Source organism: Plectropomus leopardus, chromosome 8 (genome assembly GCF_008729295.1).
Source record: "Plectropomus leopardus isolate mb chromosome 8, YSFRI_Pleo_2.0, whole genome shotgun sequence".
Taxonomy (NCBI): domain Eukaryota; kingdom Metazoa; phylum Chordata; class Actinopteri; order Perciformes; family Serranidae; genus Plectropomus; species Plectropomus leopardus.
In genome coordinates this window covers 13,734,543-13,756,819 of record NC_056470.1, presented here as the reverse complement: position 1 = coordinate 13,756,819, position 22,277 = coordinate 13,734,543, and the positions used below count along the sequence as shown (strand labels likewise).

General features: G+C 38.7%; 1 protein-coding gene across 1 annotated transcript; it reads right to left on the bottom strand.

The window, feature by feature from the left end:
* Nucleotides 1-470: 470 nt before the first annotated feature.
* LOC121947146 (N-terminal EF-hand calcium-binding protein 1-like) lies at nt 471-22,026 on the bottom strand. Its single transcript, XM_042492073.1, has 12 exons — nt 21,753-22,026; nt 16,738-16,762; nt 11,089-11,197; nt 10,003-10,028; nt 9,588-9,685; nt 4,924-5,182; nt 4,670-4,749; nt 2,775-2,828; nt 2,423-2,535; nt 2,195-2,272; nt 1,948-2,039; nt 471-1,593 (listed from the first exon to the last, which is right to left on the bottom strand). Exons 1-12 carry the CDS (start codon nt 21,867-21,869, stop codon nt 1,565-1,567), a joined length of 1,080 nt encoding a protein of 359 aa, XP_042348007.1. The 5' UTR covers nt 21,870-22,026; the 3' UTR covers nt 471-1,564.
* Nucleotides 22,027-22,277: the final 251 nt, after the last annotated feature.

The following is a 22,277-nucleotide window of genomic DNA, read 5'->3' as shown; positions in this document are numbered from 1 at the left end:
AATGAGTTAATTTCAAACACTTGGTTACTGTTTAATTGTTGATATTTATCTTTATTAATTTCTAATTTACATTTAATTTCTATATTACTTTTATTGCCATATTTTATTTGCCTATGTCCTGGTATGTTTTAAATTCTGGTTCAACCAGCCAAGAAGGAAAATACGTATATTTTTTTCAGTGTCTTTGACAGTACATGTTAATTCTAATACAATTAGTACACTTTTACTATTTTTTCTTGACATACCAAATGTGAGGTGGCAGTTGGTGGACCATTGAAACCTCAGCATTTATTTACTTATAAATATCTGTAACTTTTCCATTGATGTCAGTTAATAAGCATTGGGAAAGGGGACAATAAATGCATTAATTAATGTCATCAACAAGTCATGAACTTTATTTCATGCCAAAAAACAAACATAGCATTCACATAACAACAGTATATTCCTCATAAAAGAAATGATAAAACACTTAAAAAAGGAGTGAACACATTCATTCCTCACGTTGTCAGAGCAACCACAGCTCAATATACTATCATACTGTACATTTACCAATGTTCTACAGCTATGACTTATATCTGTCATTAACTACTATACACAATCTTATACTTTCTGACGTCATTACATCGAACAGATCTGCGTAATTTCTGTACTCAAAATATAAACTTCTATTTGTGTGTATTTAACTCTTCTGATTACACACTGCAAATGCAAAACAATGGCTTTTGTGTTTTATTTCTAGAGTAACAGTACAGGCAAACTGCAGACTTATTAGTTTTTATTGTCTGCTAATGTCTCACTACACTTCAGTGCAGGTCTTGATTAATATTACATTTTCAATAGACAATTTACAATAAATATCCATTCTTTACAATTAGGTCCATGTTTCATATTTTTCTAAAGTGCAGAAGTGACACACAGATGATAAAAGTTTAGATGCGGACCATAATCGTTCATTAACTATTGGCTGTCTAACCCATCAGCAAAAAGACGCTTGGTAGCAAAGCTTTGAAGGAGACAACAAAGCACAAAACCACAGAGAGAACACGGGGAAATGCAGGTTAACCCTAACACTATTTCTGTTTTTGTCCATACGGAAAAATGAGTGAGGGATAACGATGGATAGACAGATCAGTTGTTATTCATGTGTTTCTATTTTTGTGGCATCAGCGACATATCTATTCTAGGAAGTAGTTTTTGATAGAAATAAACTAGCACTGAGAAATAAGAAATCATGCAAATCTTTTTTTTTGTCATTTCTTTTGTTTCTATTAAAATCAGAAATGTGCCTGTTAAATTAACATTGGCACAAATCCTGATCACACAGTAAAATACTGCATTACCGTAATTCTCTCTTTCCGAGGTTTAAATTTGTTTCACTCTTGAATGGTTTTTCTGAGCGGTCTTCTTTTTTAATGGCCTCAGAGCATAGCTTTGCAAAAAACGATCCTGGTCATGCCATAAGGAGGAAGTTGATATCAAAGAACAAAAAAAAAAAGATAAAACGATTACGCAATTAGCTCTTCCTCCTGCTTTTATTGTGTTGAATAGCAGCAGCCTTGCTCTGTCAGTTGTTGTTCATAATCCACCAAGAGGCTGTCAAATGAAACAATAATTAAGCATCAATATTTTGTGCTCTTTCCCAAGAAAAACAAATTACCAATGACAGCAGACAGAAAAGGTAAATGTCAACATGCACTTAAATTTTTCTCTAAGAAAGCAATGGCCTCCTGAGATTACAGTTTATTAACTAGTACAGTATTTCTCACACATTAAACCTGCATTAACTGATTTTTTTTTTACAATTTCAAAGGCAATGCTATTTCTAATTCTGTTCTCACAATTGTAATTAGAATAGTTATAATTTATTCATAAAACTGGATTTGTGTCAGTTTTTGTGTGTGAAGGCTGCCGTCAGTAGAGATTATTGTTTCAGAGCCAGGTTCCTACCTGGGAGGAGCATGGTGGAGACCATCTCAGGCTCTTCCAGTGAGTCAATAATGCAGCGCTGGAAGGTCTTACTGATGGACGACTGCAGGTAGCTGAGAGGAAAGAGAGATGAAATGCTCAGCAAGGCAATAACACTTCAAAGAGAGGATGTGAACAGCTCGGTGTGCAGGGCACATTTTGGTTCAGCACTGAAATTCTCAGAACATGTTTTCTAGTCTAATAAGCCGTGAAGCCCCTCTGATCCTACCTCATCCAGGAGAGACGGTCCTGCCAAAATTCGTACATGATGAAGCATGATCTGTCTGGCAAGTTCTGGACTGAGACGCTGAAAATAAAATGAGACAGCGAGAGAAAAAAGAGGGTAGAGGGGGTTATCTCATATGTTTGGGGAAATTAAAGCGATTTTGAAGTGGCTGCACTGAATCACAGAGATCCTGAGGCAAACAAAGGCACTGAGGCAGACAAAGGGACATACTGCAGGTTGTTTAGCTGGCTGCTGGTGGTATCTGTGTAGATTTTAAGAGCTTGCTGAAACTGCTCCACATCCTTTTCCTTCACAGACATTTGTCTTTGGACCAGGAGTATGTTCTGGAGAGAGAAAACAAACTGATGTCACGATCCCGTCTTCAAATAACTCCAGCAGAATACGCTTAATTTGGATTTTTAGTGGATTTGCATTTGTATGACTGATTCAACAGTATTACATATGATCAAATACATTAAAAAAAAACACAAAACACCTCAACAATTAGCAGTAATATCATTATATACATTTTATTTTGTGCAAACATATCTCATGTAATTTGACACAACCTCACATGACTCACCGATTTATACGTCCCTGCCAATGTGTCCTCTTTGAGAGGTTCAAGATGTGGACTCTGGAAATGAGGACATAAAGCAGCAGACTAAGCTCAATAGATTCCAGCAATAGAACGACCACAAGTTACAGTCTGTCACAAAGCATTGGTTTTTACAAGGAAAATGTTCATATTAACCCTCAACCAGCCTCACTACAGCCCTGAGAATGATAGTTAGACTATAATCTTGTCTGCATGGCCTTGATAAGAAAAAATAATTATTAGTGTGTTAGCAGGCAAGCTCATTATCCTTGCAGCACTGATATCTGACCTTGGAAAAAGACTCATCCATTTTTTCCAATGAATATGCAAAATTACAAATGCAATGAGTCCCACAGGAAGTTCTTCTTCAGACATTCAGGCAAAACTTAGGTAGCTTTTTCACAGAATTCAAAATATCTGTCTACATCTATGATCCCAGTGCATCAATAGCAGAGCTACACCAATGCATCAATATCTGTGTGAAGCGTAAAGCATTGAGTGAATCGCAGCATGTATTTACAGGCTGATGCTTATGCATGACATTCAGTTTGTGTAGTTCAATACAGCCCGAATCGTTGGCCTAAACAACAACACACACTGTGTACAAATCGTTCTCTCTGACAACATGTACCACAGAGCGAACCCTGTGTTTCTGCAAACACACAGTAGGGCTCAAACGGCCTGCTCGACATTTCTGTTTGTTAACAGCTGAGCCTCTGCAGTTAATCCTGATCCTAACAAAGAGCAGTTCTCTTAAAAGTCAGAAATTGGATGCCTATAAAAAATAAGGAATTTGAATAGGGAAGAGAGGGGACACCATCCCCCTTGTTAGCAAAATGACTAAAATGAGTCCCCCCTTGTTAAAAAGTCCCACCACACCAAGACCTATAGCTGATAAATTATTGAGAATAACTATATTTTGAGGGAGTATTTCTACTGTCACTGTTGCAGCCATGGATATATAAAGAGAACTGGATACATTGTTGTAAGCGGGGCCCTGTTCCTTCCTATGAAATTAGCTCAGTTGCACATGACGCCTAAAAAAAGCTCAGTTTTCGTGGTATAAAGTTTCCTGGATCTTCCACAAAGTTGGGCACATGAAGAAAGCTTACTACAGACTTCTGAGTCCTTTTGCGGGGCTTATGACGCAAAAAAACAAAATTACCCACTACAGGATTAAGTATTTTGGGGCCCAATGGCCTCATGTGGCAAACTTGGAAGTTGAAATTTCTTATTTGTACACTTTGTAAAAATGGGTTCAAATCGTGACACTGTTCTTGGGGGCGTGGGTGCAGCGTTTGTTCGCAAACTAAGGACCAATTGCATGGATTCAATCATCTCATGTGATGCTACTCAGCAATTAAAATCTTTGTTTTCTGATAAGGATTGAAACTCAGCGAGTGAGATACACACAGATGATACGAGATGAGAGAGGAGTCTGAGAAATGAGAGTCAGAAAAAAGGAGTATGACATGGCATGCTCTAAAGAGAGAAAAGTAGAATGGATGGACTCTTACATGTTCACAGCTGGCATTTTAAAACCAGCCTATCATAAATTTCTGAGACTGTGGTGATCATTAAAAGCCAAGCACCTTTTGACTAACATACCCCTTATATCCCCATACCCGAACAGTGGGCTTGTAAAATAAAACATTTGGCACCGAATCACTGATACCTCCTATCAAAAATCAGCACATCGCCCACTGCCTACAACTATAATACTCACTATTGAAGGAAAAGGGAAATACACTCATTTGCTTTCTTGCCAAGAGTAAGATGAAAAGATAAAGATACTGCTCTTAAAACTCTCCCCTAAATATGAAGCAGCAAGCTGAGTGCTGCATATAAACTGGAAGCAAAAAAAAAGAATTCACACAAACCTCGCACTCCAGTTTGTCTATGAGCTGCTCCAGTTGGTTGATCTGGGAGCCCCAGTGGTTGTCTGGCTCCACACTGACCCCTGACCCCAGAAACACAAAGTCATCACAACACAGGAAGTCTGAACAATGACAGTATATCAAAGTGTGGCATTTTTTGTTTTGAATGACCTACTTCTGAGCTAAGACAATGCAATATGCCATTTAAAATTCCCAACTCTCTCCAGTATCTTAATCACAGTGTTACTGAAACCAACCTGTGGTGAGCATGCCAGAGTAGGGGTCAGTAGGGGAGAGACACATGTTCTTCTGGATGCGTCGGCCGGGGCGTTTGGCCACCCTCTGGATAGGCAGGTCCTCGGGCTTCTTTACTATCCTCCGCCCTGGACAGCCCTGGTCGTGAACCGCCTCCATAGCGCAGTCCAGTGATGACTGGAGGGACTGCAGCTGGCTGGAGGTCTCCCTGAGCAGGAAGCGTGTCACAAACTGACCCAGCACTGATGAACCCTGATAGTCCTGAATGGAAGAGGAAAAGTAAACATGAAGGATAAGAATCAAAAGTACATTTTTTCCCATCATTCAGTCATTTCTCATCTCATCTTTAGAAATGTTTTCTGTAATTTTGTAATTGATATGATGGACTTGTCTGAGTGTTCATTTTCAGCTCGGGTGATTAAATAAATTGTGAAGAAAGAAGCTACAGACACTCGTAGATTTTTGGTTCATGTTATGCTCAGCTTTTTGTGCAAAACTGCTGATTCTTACATTATCTTGTATTTTGAGGTTTTTTGTAAAGATGATGCTTTCACGTCTTTAAAAAATAATAAATATACCTGTTCCTCGCTAGCGCTGCTGTCACCCGTCCCTCGTTAACACTCCTCCTTCCCTTGTTTTTCCCTGTTTCATTGTCAGTTCGTCTATGTTCAATGTGTTCCTGGTGTACTTCTTGGTTTAGATATGCATTTTTCTTGGTTTCTGGATTTACTTCTGCCTGCTTCCTTAGTTTTTTGTTGCCTGCCTGCTTTTGATGACTGAAACTGTGCTGGTTATTAAAGCTTCCCTTTGTTCCTGCAACCTGCCTGCCTTCTGTCTTGCATTTTGGTCCTTTTGAACTGAAACCACACACAAAGTTAAAATAGCATTATTTCCACCTGCCAAAAACAAAAAAGTAGTGAACACTGAAACACTGTCTGACGTGTGTAGATTACCCTGAATGAATCAATGCAAAGCACACTAGGGAATGTCTTGCAATGAGATCATTACAGCCGCGGCAGAACAATCTGCAAGTTGAAATGAATGTGGGCCAGACCAATGTCCCCCTCCTCACTCCCTACCACCCTACTTCTAGCCCCCTTGCTCAGACCTCACTCATCTTCGTACTTCAACTTGATTCTGATCTCAATTACACACTGTTTTGTCACTGTATCTTACACGGCTGTGACGCTATCACATGACAAAATCTGTCCACAGGCACACAGACAGACGTATAACACTTGGGAAAATACAATCAGTAGTAGTTCTCACTACAATTGGTGTTACCTGGAGCACATTTCACCATGATGACATGCACAGACTCATGAGGTGAAAACAATACCAGTAACAAGGTGATAATGGACATTTCCATGAAGTGTGAAGTGGTGTCATGATAGTATAAGGATGTCTAGTGGCAGTTTGTGGAGAACTTTCTGAGGCTGCTGTTTATTTTTGGGGTTTTTTTGCCAGCTCATATTTTTTGGATAATGAAGCCCGTCACTGTCACCAGCACCGTGCAGCGCAACAAAATAGAGACTGGTAAAATGACAAGGAGACATCTGAAAAATGACCAAGGAGCTTGTTGAGATCCTTGTTTCTGTGTGCTGCGTTTTCTCAGCACCAGAGACGCTGTACCACATGAGTAATGAACCTTAGTCCTTTCCTCAATTTCTCCTCCTATTCTTTTCAAGACAGAAGAGCTGCGAAATGACAGCGGATGTTTTCTTGTTATCTCAGGGCACCACGACAACACAGTGGACATATTTTCGTCTGTGAGCTCATCATTATACTCTTTGTTTGTGCAGGCACTTTTGAAAATACATGTGAGCCTTGGTGGCCCTTTGAGTACTGCTGTAGGATTAGTTTTATCTTTGGTTTAGCAATAAGAATTTAATAACTACAGCAGATCTCAGGATGGCTAAAAAAGCAGCTTCTCTTCAGGGCAAAGAAAGCTTTTTGAGTGACTAATAGCAACATGAAAAATGCATGAGCCATTGGAAGGCATGGGTGAGAGGAAAAAATACAATGTCAGAGAGGATGGATGTAGAGAGAAAGGAGATAAAACAGTGAAAGAGAAGCGTGCGTCTGAGTGAATAATGGACCCGGATTAAGAAGGAGAGAATGAGACTGAAAGAGAAGGAGATTAGAGCAGCTGAAAAATGGCCACGTGTTTGTGGTGCAGTTCTGTGGAGGACATCTGAAGTCAGATCAGTTGGACAGCTGGGGGGTTTGTCAGCCTTAGTTACTGTCATCTACGCTCTGCTATCCCCCTATGTTCTCTCTCTTTATCAGTAACACCCACTTCCTGCGCTGCACTGAAAATAAGTGGCTGCATATCACAGAAAACAACCTCATAACAAATCTGCATTTTTCACAGTCCGCACCTGATTCTTTTCCCTCATCCAACAGAAATAAATATTCACCAGTTGGCTTCACATGAGGTCGATAACACTGAGCTGAGCTATTGATTACATCTTAGTGGAAGCTCTCTGGCGTTGATCTCGGCTGTGTGCGTCTAAAACAAAATGATTACAGCCGTGCATGTCGAGGGCTGACACTTAGATCCCCTCTACATCTCGTGACGTATACAGTATACCGTTCTGCTCGACCAGGCTTCATAACAGGATTTCATAACGCTCTAATTATCATGTTTCACAGCTCAAGGCTGGTGAGTTGATGAGATGCTGTGTCTCGTTATGTGGTAATACATGTGAAAGAAATGGTGGTTTCAAAATGTTCACTCCTTTGAACTAAACACCATTGATCTCGATTTCAGCTCCAAAGCCTTAAGTTTCCAACTAGGACAGAGCGTTAGAGAGATGAAACCAAATGTATAAAAACATGTAAAGATTCTGGTTAATGGTTTGAAATAAAAAGTGAAAATAAACCCTAAATGTTATGTCAAATGAACAATATGATACAAACAGTGTACTCTTGTGATGATACATCTTAGGTGGTCATCATTGGGTTTTAATTTGCTACATGTAGAACAGTTGTTATAATTTTGCGTTTTTTATGTTTTTACTTTTACTTACAGTCTTGTAAACATCCCAGCCTCAATAAATATATTCACTGATGTCTCTACAGACAATTCCTATATATTTTTTGTTTTATTTTAGTTAGGTTTTTAAGCATACAGTATCATAAGTTAGTTTTTTTAAGTCTAGCTTTAACTTTATCTCAGTTAACTAAAATGTTTTGTCACACTTAATCTAAGTTTTTAGTTTATTTTTAGTTTACTTAAAAAACCTTGACACAAAATGCTGGTCAGTCGGTCCATTGAAATATCTCAACAACTACTGGATGGATCGCCATGAAACTTTGTACACGTATTCATAGCGCCCAGATGATAAATACCACCAACTTTTGTGACCTCCTGACCTGTTTTCTGGTACCACTGTGAAGATCATAATTGTTGTTTTGAACAAAAAGTCTTGACAGAACATAAAAAAACGATGGACGTAGTGACCATGACATCACTCATTGGATTGTGGACTCTAATTTTTAAGCCTTAAGTCTGGCATTTTGGCTGTCAAAATCTTGGATTTGGAGCCAGAAGTGACCTGAGGTTACCGTAGCTGGATGCATTTATATGGGTTAGTTATATAAAAATTCAACCCCTGAAAAGTTGTCATGAGCAGCGAAATACTGGAAACTCTGAATAAAATTAGGTTCACACATGACTCCCTGAGGATTCATTGCAAATTACTTCTTTCTCTCTTTTGTCCTCTTTTACTCTAGCACAATCATAAGGTCGCATTCCTAATCTATACTTAAAAAAACACTTTGTTTTACTTAAAATAGCAAAGTCAAAATACTAAATCAAGATGATAATCATAGTAAGCATGGTAGATCTGCTTAACATGTTGGCATTATCACTGAGCATGTCAAAATGCTGCTGTTATCATTTCGCTCAAACCACACTGTGACTAAGAACGGCTTCACAGAGCTGTTGGAGGACTTTCTTCTTGTTTTGGCTGTTGATCTGAGAATTCAAGCAATATAAGGTAGTCATCTTTGGCTCTGGAAAATGATGAATTTTCATGATTTTCTGGCATTTAAAACGACATAATTGAAATATTAGGAGGACAAATAAATAACCAAGAGAATATTCAGTAATGAATAATGCTCCATAGCAATCAATGCATCTACAATACCCGCACCAAATTGTGAAATCAGCCATATTATTCAACTGTTTCCAAAAGAGCCCAAAAGATGTTCACATAAATTGCTTTGCCTTTTCTTTACTGGCTGCCCAGCAGATTTACTAAGACAAAATGCTGTCAGTGTCTCTCACACTACAAGCTGACATTAACTATCTTGTTAGAAGAGACCGTTTTTAAAAGCATGCAGTTGTAAGCTTCTGTGAGCTCATGTTTGAAAATGTATTGTTAGTGAAAACAAGCAGAGCAGATATCAAGCACAGTCTGTCATGCTGGGCATTTTTGTTTCCTCTGCATCGCCACCACAGCAGAGTGATCTCAAAGACCTCTGAGAGGGTTTCAAACTGACAGCTGCAGCACAAACACAAAACAGCCTGAAACCCTGAATGCTTGGAGGGATAGCAGATGCCTACAAATGTTCCAAAAGCTGTTGAAATGGATAATAGTCTGCTGATGTCATGCTAAATTATCAACACGGTGCAGAGGTGAAAGCCATTATCACCCACCTCTTTAGTTTTATCCATGGCCTTCAAAATGGCCACATTCAGCTTTTCCAGAGCAGACAGGACGTTGACGTATTCCCCCAGATGTGGAGTGAAGTACTCTGGAGGAGAAGAAGACTTGTTGAATATACTTTGTGCTTGATCAGCACATCGATCAGTGGTGCTCTTCCACAAGCAGGAAATATATCACATATGATACTATTACAATGAAAGTGTTTTTTCCACTGACATGATTACATGTTAATTTCTAACTCACTGAAACTATGGGATGCTTGTGTTTTAGTTGCCAACAGCAGCTGCTAAAACTATGAAACATCTGGCTTCTTTGACACATGAAGCTGATCTTATGTATATAACATTTTAGGGGTAAATTTATAGCAAAGTCAGCAAAACAAAGCAAGAACGACACATATGTTACCTGAGAGTTTGTCTATGTCCAGGTTGCTGTGAGACAATGGGAAGAAGACAAAAAGAGACATGTTAATTAATTAAAGAGATGTCACTCAAGTGTTTAGGTTAAGACTTTTTTTGTCAGACTTTGGGGACTATCAGATTTTTTATCTAGTGCCATCATCTTGTCAAAATTCCAGTGGATGTAAACTGACAGGATTACATTGTATCTCGTTTCGCCAGTGCTGCTAAAGAAGTCTCCCCCAATACTGGACCAATTAAAAAAAAGTTGTCTGTATTAGTCACTTAGACACAGAAACATGGGAAAAGAGGGGCCTGGTTCAGAATATAGATGTTTCCTTTTAATTTCAGCGTGTGTGCATGGGGTTTTCAGCATTTTGCTTAAAGCATAGCCTCAGTCACAGCGAGGCTGTAGAATCTTGTTTTCTTGTTTCGTTGTAACTTTCCATTTGAAATAAGGAGGTATTGATTTCCACTGCTGATCTCTGAGGGGCGTTTAGACAAGGCACTAAACAAAGCAGCACAACTGCCTTGCAACTAAACCTAGAAGCACTTTTACTGTACATAAAGTATAATGTACTGTATTTAGTCATTATAACAATTAACATTATAACAAATAGTGGTGGACTTGGAATTTGATTTGTTTCCTTTAACATTTAAATGAATGCATAGCACTGTCTGTTTACGTTTTGCAAGCTTTCTATCTAAAGCTGAAAGTACGCAGATTAACTAATTCTGCACATTTAGAGGTGCAGCTCAAGCTGTAACACCTCATTTCTATTTCAACATTGTGACCACAGACACTGCAAACAATGCCCTCATATTTTTAGCCATAAAACTGATTTTTTTTTTTAATTCCAAAAGACTTTTTTCAATTTTGCATCTTTTTCAGTCGTATTCGTGCTCATCAGCGTGCAAACAGAGTGCTGCAAACTCTGAGTCTTTCACGGCAGAATTAAACCTCTAGATGGAATATTGACATAATCTCCACTGAAGGGAGGTGTTGACATCTCACTGCCAGGCAGCAGGAGAGCAGGAGGGGCTACAGATGGCAAGAGAGTTGGAGGACACCCAAAAAGGAAGATAAGCTCACTCTGTCTGCTGCCTGTCGATGGAGCAATACAGCTCCTGCATCTGGTCGTCAGTGAGGATACCATCAGTGAAGTACGACTGGAACTCCTCCAAGGACAGCTTGCCGTCGTCTGAAAGCAGACAAACACGTGAAAATTACACCTCACTGACGCCTAGGAGGTTTTATCACCTTAATGAAGAGTTTCTACATTATTTAGTATAATGGAACAAGGCCTCTTTGGCTTCAAAACACTTAATTAATTCCAGCAATAACCTTGATCGAATGAAAATGGTTCACATCAATTCACATAGTTCCAAGATCTTTATTCCACTTTAAAAACTCTGTCGAGGATAAACTTAGCAGTGTTTCCCATAAAACTGAATTAAACTACATTCCCCTTATGCGAGTTCATTACTGCAGCAAATGAGTATTTGTTGATATGTGTTGTGATGCAGCCGAAAATCCAATATTTGCTCTTAGGAGTAATAATTACCCAATTGAGCACCACATTTTCATTTTAAAGAACCCATTTTGGCCTTTATTCCCTCACTGCTGAAACCTGACACTGCATAATTTCAATTTCTGCCACAATTCACTTCTCCCTTTACAATTTTGTAACAATCACATAAACACACTTTGCACATCAACGAATGTTATACCAGTGTGTGTGAACGGCAGAGAATAAACATAAAGAGGAAGCTGAAAGCGAGCTCGGCCCGCCTCTGATAAGCAGTGTCTGGGGCTGTGTGCTGCAGGCCTGCAGGGTTCCTGAGGAATTTGGGAGCGAAGACTGAGGGCTAGTTTGAGTAGTCAGAGCAGAGCTAACTAGCGGACAAACTTCAGACGGTAATGAGAGCTCGCCTCCATCTCGCCAGCTTTGCTCTGTAAGCATCGAAGCCTTTTGAGACCCGGCTCTGAGATTCCTGCCAGGCAACAGAGCTCTGACTGATAGGCCCGAGCCAACAGTAAATCATATCATCTGTTATGTTTGTGGGAACTATTTTGACTTGTTGCCAACTCGCACAGTGGATGGCTCTGGACACGATGCAGCAAAGGCTTGTAAGCAAAAATGACACATTTCCAGAAGAGATTTACTTCAAGTTGTATTGTGTGTTTACTACATAAAGTGGAAAGTGTTTTAAATCGTTTTGTTTTGAATCGTTACATACTGATCACACCCTTAAGATGGAAATCTGTGGGTTCGCTGAACATTTGTTGGCTTCGTTGAACCTCAGATGAAAGATGAATCCATTAAAATCACAATTCTTATCTCAAACTTTCTGTAAAAAATCTTCCTTCCACATAATGTAGGAGTAAACACAATCTGTTACACCTCTGACTCACTCTGCAGCCTTCTCCATCAGAGCTGCTTTGGTGTAGATGCACACCCAATTAGACACCAAAATACAAGTTACAGTGCAGCTCAGATGGCATGTTATGCAAGTGTAGCCTTTTCTCAGAGCTGCAGTGGTGAGCTTTCAGCTGTAGACTGAAATAGTGTTTGTCTCACAAGCTAAAGGAAAGTTATCTGTGCAGCATGTGCTCCGCCTAGAAGATTTATGATTTCTTTCCAAATGTCATCACGTAATCAGAATGTGCAAAACCAGTCTTTGGAGGCATTTATTGATAATTTGTATTGAAATAATGAGTCAATTACTCAATTCGTGAGACTCTCCTCAACCTGAACGTCATACAGAACTGTAGGATATAAGGATGAAATAGTTATTGGTTTCCCATTATAAAATTCCCCATGATGTATTACCGTTTCAAATCTGAATTATTGTTAAACACATTACTGGGTCCACAGTAAATACTATTCAACATCAAGCAAAGTTAGCAACAGTCTCCCAGAAGAAGGTGCAGCAACGTGGGTTTGTTTTGTTGTTCCCTTGTGAATAGAGTAGGCGATCAGCAGGCAAACACAGAGATGCTACTTGTCGCTTGTTCTCATCTACAGTGACACAGACACTCACACAAGCATTTCTAATGTTGATGTACATTTGATGGGGTTTTCACATGTTCATGTAAAAGTGCATTCAATTTTATTTGTGGTTTTCAATATTAAACATGATTTCTATGCGTATATCAGTATGTTTTTTTGGCACATTTTAGCAGTAATGATTTTATTATTATTACTGATAACTGTGGTCACTCATGATCTCATCTCTAGTGGGCTGTTTAGTCAGACATTTCAAAATGACTTATGTTTTTGTTTTCTGGCCATGGAATATTTATTGACGTCTCCTGAACTAAAGTGATGCTTTTACACAACTTTTAGGAGCATAAATTTAACCAAAAAAATGTGGGTAGCATTAGGAAGCAATTACAAACATCCTGTTTTGTCTTTTATGTGGGGGATTTGTTAGACTAGAAAATCAATAATAATTTTGTCAGTGGGTTATTTATTTTCATAATTTATTAAGTAAATATGGTAAAAACATAAAACAACAACTGCTGCTGTCTGGTTATCGAATATTGGAAATTTGCTGCCGTTTATTGTAGATGTAGTGTACCTATCTTGTGGACATTTATGTTGACTTAACATATGTATAATAAGTCATGTGAACTCCCCCTCAGGTTTGAACAACTTGCACAGTCAGTGAAAATGTTGTTACACGAGTTGTGGTAAAAGTAAATATTTCGTTGATGCTAAAAAAATTTAACTTAAATTGTAAATCACTTCTTCACTTTCATGTAACCTTTAGTATGGCATTGGGTTGTAACCATTGCTGTAGAGTGACCTCCATTAGTTAGAAAGATTATTTATCTATATTAACCCTGATAATATTAACCGTTTGTTTTAGAGAACATGCTGGTCCAGAAACAGCGACACATCTTTTTTTTTAATTCAAGGAGCATGTGAATGCAACAAAAGAGCAGACATTTCCTTCCACATGTGAAACAACATGCATTAATTAACACAACGCAATGCACAATTTAACTGTCTTCCTCTCAATGTCAAATTTGTACTTTGATAAAATACAGTGCATTATTTATTTTGTGCCTTCTCCCCTTTGTAAAATTATTCAGTGTTTTCTAATAATATATACTGTAATATATTTATACTCTTTGTAAAAGTCTCATGTAGTTCTTCATCAGGAAAGCAGCTGTCATGTCATCAACATTCAGCTCCTAAAACAGCGAGATTTAATTAGAGAATATGCAGATTTTGCAGTGATTGATCCCGAGACTTTGTGACTAACAACTGTCAATATGACACCTCTGCTGGGAAATTTGAAGTGTTGTTGAGACAGATGATAAATCTGTACCTCACAAAAGAAGCTAGGCAGTTTACTAGCTTTAATTGTCTCATTTCACACTTAATGTAACGGCGACTTCAAAGAAAATCACTCCCTGTACCATAGCTCGTATCTTTCCAGTGCCCATTTTCCTTAAGGGAAAGGATTAAAGTGCTAAAAACCGAAGAAGCACCAATAATTCATAAAGCCCAACAGTGCAATTCAGGAGAATATGAGGGATAAGAATAGATTGAGGAGTAGACACAGACCATAAAACACACGCTTTACAGAGGATCATGGTGAAGCTAGGTCAGAATTTCAACTTCAAGTTATTTACAATTTTGTGCAGTATATAAGTTTAAAAAATATATTCATTTTCTGGTCATAATTTCAGGCATCAAAACTAATTACTGGAGTTATTTTGTAGCTAAAATAGTCAACCAACTACTAATGATGTCCCTCTCCTCCATTCAGAGCTGCAGCTCTTCTGTACATCATCCTTTGAGGATTCTGCAGCAGTCTACAATCCTCCCTGCCACTGCACTGAACACAGCGTTAATTAAAAAACTGCAAGTATGTGAGGCAGAAACCTCACAGAGAGTCTTATAATCTGCGTGTCAAGAAAGAAAAAGCAAAACTACCTTTGCACCTTACATTTTAATGGAAACACTTTTTTTTTTAAATCAAGAAAGTAAAGCAAAACAATACCCGTCTATGTTATTAAACTAGAGCTCTATAAGCAAACCAATCAATGGCCTTCTTGACAAATCATTTTTCATCCCACTGTTTGTTGTAAGCTCCGATGACGACACTTTGGTCTGTTTATTATGAAAGACTCCTGAAGGCAAATGTGTGACATATCACACTTAACAAAATGAGTCTCTTCTATTTTAAAAGACAAAATCTAACTGCTTACTGATCAGTGTTTTTCACACTTTCCTGACAAATCCAAGCCACACACACTGAGAAACTGGATTCTAATATCATAGATCAAATCCGTTTTCATCTCTGAGCTCAGTGTGCAGAACTTCATGCTCTTGCATTCACACGATTGTTTTATTGCATTTAAATAAAAGCTGTAATTCCTCATTACAACAGTATGGAGGAATGAGAGTATAGTGAGTAGGTAGCCAGCCCTCATTATGTGCTAAATCCGCAGTGCTCGGAGTGTATCATGGCAGCCCACTCAGTGCTGATTGGTAGGAGGCACTTTTCCTCTCGGGTGCACGACTCAGTGAGTTCGTGAAGACGAGACCCAAGCAGAGCTCGGCTGCAAATTGAAGATAGCTACCACAAACATGAGTTCTCGCCTCTCGCTTTTATCTTCTACAAAGAGTGAAAAATAAAAGCTTTGTGTGAGGGCTGGAGGACGGCGGGTGGAGGAGGAGGAGCAGGCTCACCAAATGCATTTAATATAAACACTAACTGAAATGGAGTTAACATTTTTTTCTATTAAAACCTCACACCTCTGTTATGTTTGCAGCAACTGCGTCAGTCGACTAATTCACAAAGTAATCGCCCGAGATGACACAACACTTCAAGAAATAAACAACCACCCACCCATTCCTCTGTTTTCAACACTTTCTTCACAACAGCCGCACAGAAAAAGCATCTTTTAAAGGTTCTTTCATAATTCACAATTTTTTTTTATTTGAATACCTCCACACATGGCACCGCAGACGACCCTTGCTTATGGTGGCTCATGTTGTATCATTAATCCTGCTCTAATGCAACACATCCAGCATCCTCTCCAGGAAACTGATCAGAGTTCATCGATACTCCACAGTACATGCATTAATCTCTTGCCCCTTTTTACATTCCATTTAATGGAGCTGCGGCGCATGAATAAAAAATTAAGACCAAAATCATTTTCCTGTTTGTCAGCACTGTTTTTTTCATGCGGAGCTGAATGCTCCGCGTTTTCCCACAAGATATTTTGGGAGGGGGGTTCCTTTGAAGTAAAGAGTTGATTTAAATATAACACGGTAACACGTTTAATCAAATGTAACAGCGACACGTTTGCAGAAGGAATATATTACAATCACATTAGGTACAAGTCTGCAGTGAATTTGTAGCAGTTTAAAAATGTATTTTCTGCTGAGGCCATATTAACAGTCGAGCAAGACGACTGAGACTGGAGGGATATATTTCAGTCTCACTGAGGATATATTATTAGATATCACTGAGATGTTCATGGAGTTCATCCTGTCAAATCCAATCACATCTGAATTCCAGTAAGAAGCAGCTGCACCTGACTTGGTTATTTTTATCTTTCTGGATCTCTCCAAGGTGGCAATAAAACAGAAAGATCCATTCGAGTCACATAAATCCCCTCAAAGCCAAAACAGGTCGCCTGTCTGAACCAAGTCATCAAACACTTAAGTTTTAATTAGCCATGTCATCTAATTAGGTGCATATTTTGCTTACTCACCATTTTTGTCTGCCCGGCGGAAAATCTGCAAGAAGAGGAGAGGATCATGTTTAAGTGGTTTTGGTTTAGGTTGGGGTACATGCACAAACAACACAAAGACAGTGAAAGAAAATAAAAACAAATGTCAGTTTGAAATTTCAGCAATTAAGAGGACAAAAAGTACAGACAGGAAATCTATCTGTATCACACTAGTCCCTTTTCTTTATACACAGAAGAGAAACCCAAGAGGAGCTGTAATTTTTAACATTTCAATAACAAAAGAGACATCTCAGGAAATGAAACGCTGACATTTATGTGCACCCGTGAGGAGCTTTGGAATAATGGCTTTTTTTTCTTACAGGGCATCTGGAATGATCACGCTGCTTTAAGATATGTAACTGGTTTGGTGCAAAACCTGAAAGCAGGAAGCAACCGTGCTTTGTGTTCACTGATTGATGCTGTGAACGCGGTTATAAAATCATTACCGATATCTTCGACCTCATCTCAGTGTAACACTGAGCCTGTGAGAAGTCAGATCCGTTGATGGAGTGTGAGGTGTTTTGTGTGAGATCAGAGTGGCAGCTCTTTCATTTCAGTGTTTTTTTTTTACTTGCTCAATCATCCTGCGTGGACCAATGGAGTCCAGCGGCTGGTTGATTAACTGAATCATCAAGGTGGAGCGGTGCACTTACATCCAGCTGTCGACTTTTGAGCACATCAGAGTGTGAAGGCCTGGACACGCAATGCACATATCCCCCCTCAATTCAAGACACATCTACTGATCCTCACAGAAATATATACCATAAAAAATGGTACTGACTGTGCATACAGAATTAGAAAGATGGCACTGAACATCTCAGGAACCTTGAAAACATTCAGCCTTTATAGTCTCATTCAGAGAGGACTTAAAGGACGCAACCAGTTTGTACATTTAACATTTCTGCTAACCATATTTGTATACTTAAAGTACAGTTTGAGGTATTCCCTACAAATCCAGGCTGGTTTCCATTCATTCCTGTATGCTATGCATACTCTTGAACCCTGACTATGTTGTGTAATCAGCCACAATGTATCAAGCCTGCTCTCATTTATTTCAAAGTTACACTATCATTGCATGGTAATGCAGTTTATGGACAAGATAGATAGCTAAAAGACTTTGATATGATCCAGAAATAAATAAGAAGAGGCTGGAGGGAATGGTAGGGACGTAGATTCAAACTGATTGTTGAGGCTAATAACAATATCAATAATTTCTTTAAAAAAAATCTTTTCATTTGTTTTTTTTTTAAGATAACCCATTACATTTTTCCCAAAGCCCTCTTATAATTGTTTCTTAAAGGATTGTGACCAAGATATGTGCTAAGTTTTTAACATTACAGTCAAAACTAAAGTTGTCAAAAACAAACACTGACAAAAAATATTAAGTTAACCTAAAAAGCCAGACCACACTGTACATTAAATTGGTGACAGACAACTTAAATATATATCAAAAACACTCTAACAAATAAATAGTAAAAACATTAAATTCAGTAGCATGTGCATATTTTGAACCAACCAAATTACTGATATTTAGGAAAGCACGGAGCCCAAAAACTGACTTGAAGCAGTAAAAAGGTAGTCAAAATGGCAAATCTGGAATATAATACATTAATAAACAATACAATTAGTGCCATTAGTACAGTGGAAAAAATACCAGCAAATGGAAGAGTATAAAGCTTTATATTTCAGTATTATCTATTTATGTATTCTGCTATATTCTGGACTCGTCTAATAATCTTTTAATGCCTTCTTTTAGCTTTGGGACTTCATAAAATAACCCCCCTCACATAAACTATTAATGTATTTAGCTGCAGGAAAGCTTTTCATGCTGTTATTTATGTTGAGTTTTATAAAGGATTTGTAGTGAAAGCACTAAACCACACATAACGAGTATGGCCCTTTAGCACCTCTGAGGAGACAGGCAGTCATGAGGACTACTGCTGGATGCAGGTGATGGTGTGAGACCTGGAGGCTGTGCAATCATTGTCAAATCTCCCCAAACCGTAAAAGTGCTGACGCAAGCATCCTGTCTAAGACACCTCAGAGGAAGCCAACAGGGAGGTGCTCCATAAAAATCTGGGGAACAAATTGTGAGCAATAAACATCAGCTCTGGAGAAACCCGAGCAGGAGATTTACTGGCCTTTATTCTTCCTTTGTGCTGTTAAGTGGGAGGTCGGTGGAGTCGATGGAGCTCATTCTACAGAGCCAATGAAGCTCTTCTAAAAGCATTATTAGCTACATGGATGCTGCTTGTTGTTGTAATTTCTATCTCAGCCAGTCCCGTGGGCCTGCCGATATATCACACTCATAATACAAATACAGTAGGAGTAGCTGACACCCTTTGAACATCTACAGCGTCTTGGTTATTTGTGAAAAGCACGACAAAGCTTCCCATCAGCCTCTCAGGCTAATTACTATCTCAAAAGGAGCAGCAATACACTTCTCAGTGAGGTAAAAGCCCTCACACGGATGTGAGTCTGTTAAATCAAACAATGTGTCCTTCAGCTTGTCTAATTATATCAACAGACAAAGACCCTGTTTTAAAGAAACAGAGACAAGCAACACAGAAACCCTCTTTAAGTCTAGGAGAGCTGAAATGTGCCTGTGTAGAGGGAAAAGAGCACGAATAAAGAGAATTTTCTGTAAAATCCTGCATATGCCAGTGTGAGCATCAGCACGGTTTAGTTAAGGGTAACTATGTGGGAAGTAACCTGTGTGTAAATGAGGTGTGGTAAACTATCTTAGCAGCATCCAGATCTCCCTGCTCATCTCTCAGCTAAAATTTGCATCATACAGCATCATTTTCGTAGGCTCTGGGGTTTTTGCTTAACAAACAGAGATGATTTTGTCATTTTTAGGATCATCAGTACATGAAGAAACACTTGATTTTTGCTCCTTGCCAATATACTTTAGTGGTAGAAGGTTTTTATTTTACCATGCTAACAGGCCAGAATCACTCTCACCTTTCAGACACTCAACTGTAAATTGAACATTTATTGATTAGGTAAGATTCATTTAAAATTGGTAACAAACTGACATTGGAGTTTTATGATTTAATGTTAAGGTTAACCAATTTAATGTGAATGCTACCAAGTTTTTTATTCCAAAGGATACCTGTCAATGTAAAGTTAGCTTCTTAATAGATAGATGACAGTAATTTTCATCCAGTATTTTCATGGCACATACTATGAAGCTCCTTTTAGCATATTCTAACGTCAATGTTTCTTGAGAGTGGAAATTAATAATTGTAACCTACATTAATTGCATTGGTGAAATGTATTTTTCCTCCATCAGGAGAACCTCCCAAGTGCATCTGGGCAAAACACCACTTTTTTTTAGTTTTTTAGTCCCACCTTCGATGCAGATTAAACAGTAAAACTTTGCAGTGCTGATCAAATATAAACCAACATTAGGTTACTGTTTTGTCTTTTCATCGCCTAATATGATTTCAAAAACACATTAGTGTTTTGTTTGGCTGTGAATTTGAGAACAAGGATCAGGGACCATTTCCTGTAATGTAAAAATGGAGGCTGAAAATACTGAAACCAAATGGTAAAACTAAGCAGTGCTGATAAAAATATAAACCAATAATCTCTTACAGCACTGAAAATGTTCAGAAACATATTTTAGTTTGCTGTTTAAATGCAATTTGATTGTTTATCAGCAGCAGATTAGTAGCATAGCTGTCTGCCATACTGTTTCTTGTGGGATGGCTAAGCTTGCATTACGTCACCCACCGGTGCATTCTGGTACTTGTAGGTTTTCTATCTCTTGTGCAAAAGCAAATGCAATGGCCTTTATTTCTGTTTTCTCTCTTCAGCTAACACCAATTTTTAAAGTATTTGCATCATCCTACTGCATAGACAACCCAGTTTTCTGACCAGAACACCTTCCCACCAGTGAATTACATCTTTGAGAACACGCAGGAATTAAAGAGCAAAGAATCAGTTAAGGTCGATGAAGGTGGATAAGTTGCCTTCCGGTGATCATGCTTTTAATTTCTGCAGCTGTTGAAGAATGACCAACCATTAGCCATTAATGTGTTCAGAGAAGAAAGGTAATGCAGTGTTTGCCTGGAGAGAAAAGAATGCTAACTGCATTTATACCAAATGCGTACTTGCTGCAGTCTAATGTTCCCTTCACTGGCCAATAATCTGCCTTGAGGAAACTGGAGAATTTTATTTACAGTCAGCTGTCAGGAAGTCTAAGGCTGGGAAATGATGCTGCTAATACACTGTCTTGTATTTGTGTCGTCAGTAAACCAGAGGCACAATAGCCATTAAGGCTCCAAGCATAAAGCAATGATTTTAAACTGACTGTAATACTGCACTGTATTAGTAGTTGGGGTTTTTTTTTCATACTGAAGCAAAAGAAAAAGGCAGTGGAGTAAGAGAACATTTGTGCATATAAATCCAACCCTCTGCCAACTGTGCAAGCAATACCCTGGTTAAATAATTCAAATATAACATCTCTATTTTTATGTATCTGATTAGAGTTGAGGGGAAGGCTGCAGATTAAGAATTCATACATATCATGTTTAATACAAACACTATGCTTGTTTTATCAAAGCTACAATCAATGTCATGAGGCTCATCAGCCTATGAGGGAAAAAAAGCAAATAATCTAAAACAGCTGCATTGTAAAGCTATGCTGTTTTAAATGGATTAAAACATCTGTATGTCAGATGACTGTGTTGTGGCATCTCTTTTGTCATTCACGCACTAATGGTCATGCACTCACCTTTCTTACATAATACTGCACATCAAGCACGATGTGAATGGGAGGCTGACAAAATGAACCATTCATAAAGAGCAGCTTAAAGGACGGTGTTTTACTCATATTGCGCCTTTTGAAAGACGACCCTCTGAGAGGCGGTCATGAGCAAAACACGCCTCAATATGCATACATGAGCAAATTTCTAAAAAGATGTGCTATTGGAAAAAAATGACAAGAGGGTGAAGCTACTTAAATGTCACATAAATCAGCTTTTACTCACGTCGTGGAAAAGAGAGATGGCTTGATTTTGGTTGTGGCCAAGCTCCTGCTGTTTCCTCAAGTGTTCGTGCTTTGCAGACTGTAGACACATGGTGATCATCTCCGTACAGGCCAGCATCTTGCCGCTTTCGATGCGATTTCCTCTTCTTTGTTTGAATAAAATGATTGCACTGTCTCTGTGTGTTTTCTGGGAAGGCTCGTCCTTGTCAGGGTGGATGGAGGATGATGATGTTGGTCCTGTGATCCTGTCAGGATGATGAACCCAGGCTGCTGCCCTCTGCCTGCTGCCCGCCGCCTGCACGTCGACAGCAGCACAGAAAACTCCGCCTCTACACGACCAGCAGCGGGTGATTCATAAAATGCACCATCTGCTGGTGAGAGCTCACACACTGACAGAGAAACAGTTAATTATAGGCAATGAGTTTTACATGGGAGGGCTGAACAAAAAAAGCTCTGGCTGACAGACAGTGGTTATCTTCTGGGATATTAATTCGAGATTTGCACCTAACACTGCATCAATGTTCTA

What these genes read in the sequence shown, in the direction of transcription:
- LOC121947146 (XM_042492073.1), bottom strand. Translation starts at nt 21,869, where the DNA reads ATGCTGGCCTGTACGGAGATGATCACCATGTGTCTACAGTCTGCAAAG. An exon ending in TAGACAAACTGGAGTGCGAG is followed by an intron (nt 2,829 to 4,669) that starts GTTTGTGTGAAT and finishes CCTCATTTCCAG; the next exon opens with AGTCCACATCTTGAACCTCT. An exon ending in TGGCAGGGACGTATAAATCG is followed by an intron (nt 2,536 to 2,774) that starts GTGAGTCATGTG and finishes TTCTCTCTCCAG; the next exon opens with AACATACTCCTGGTCCAAAG.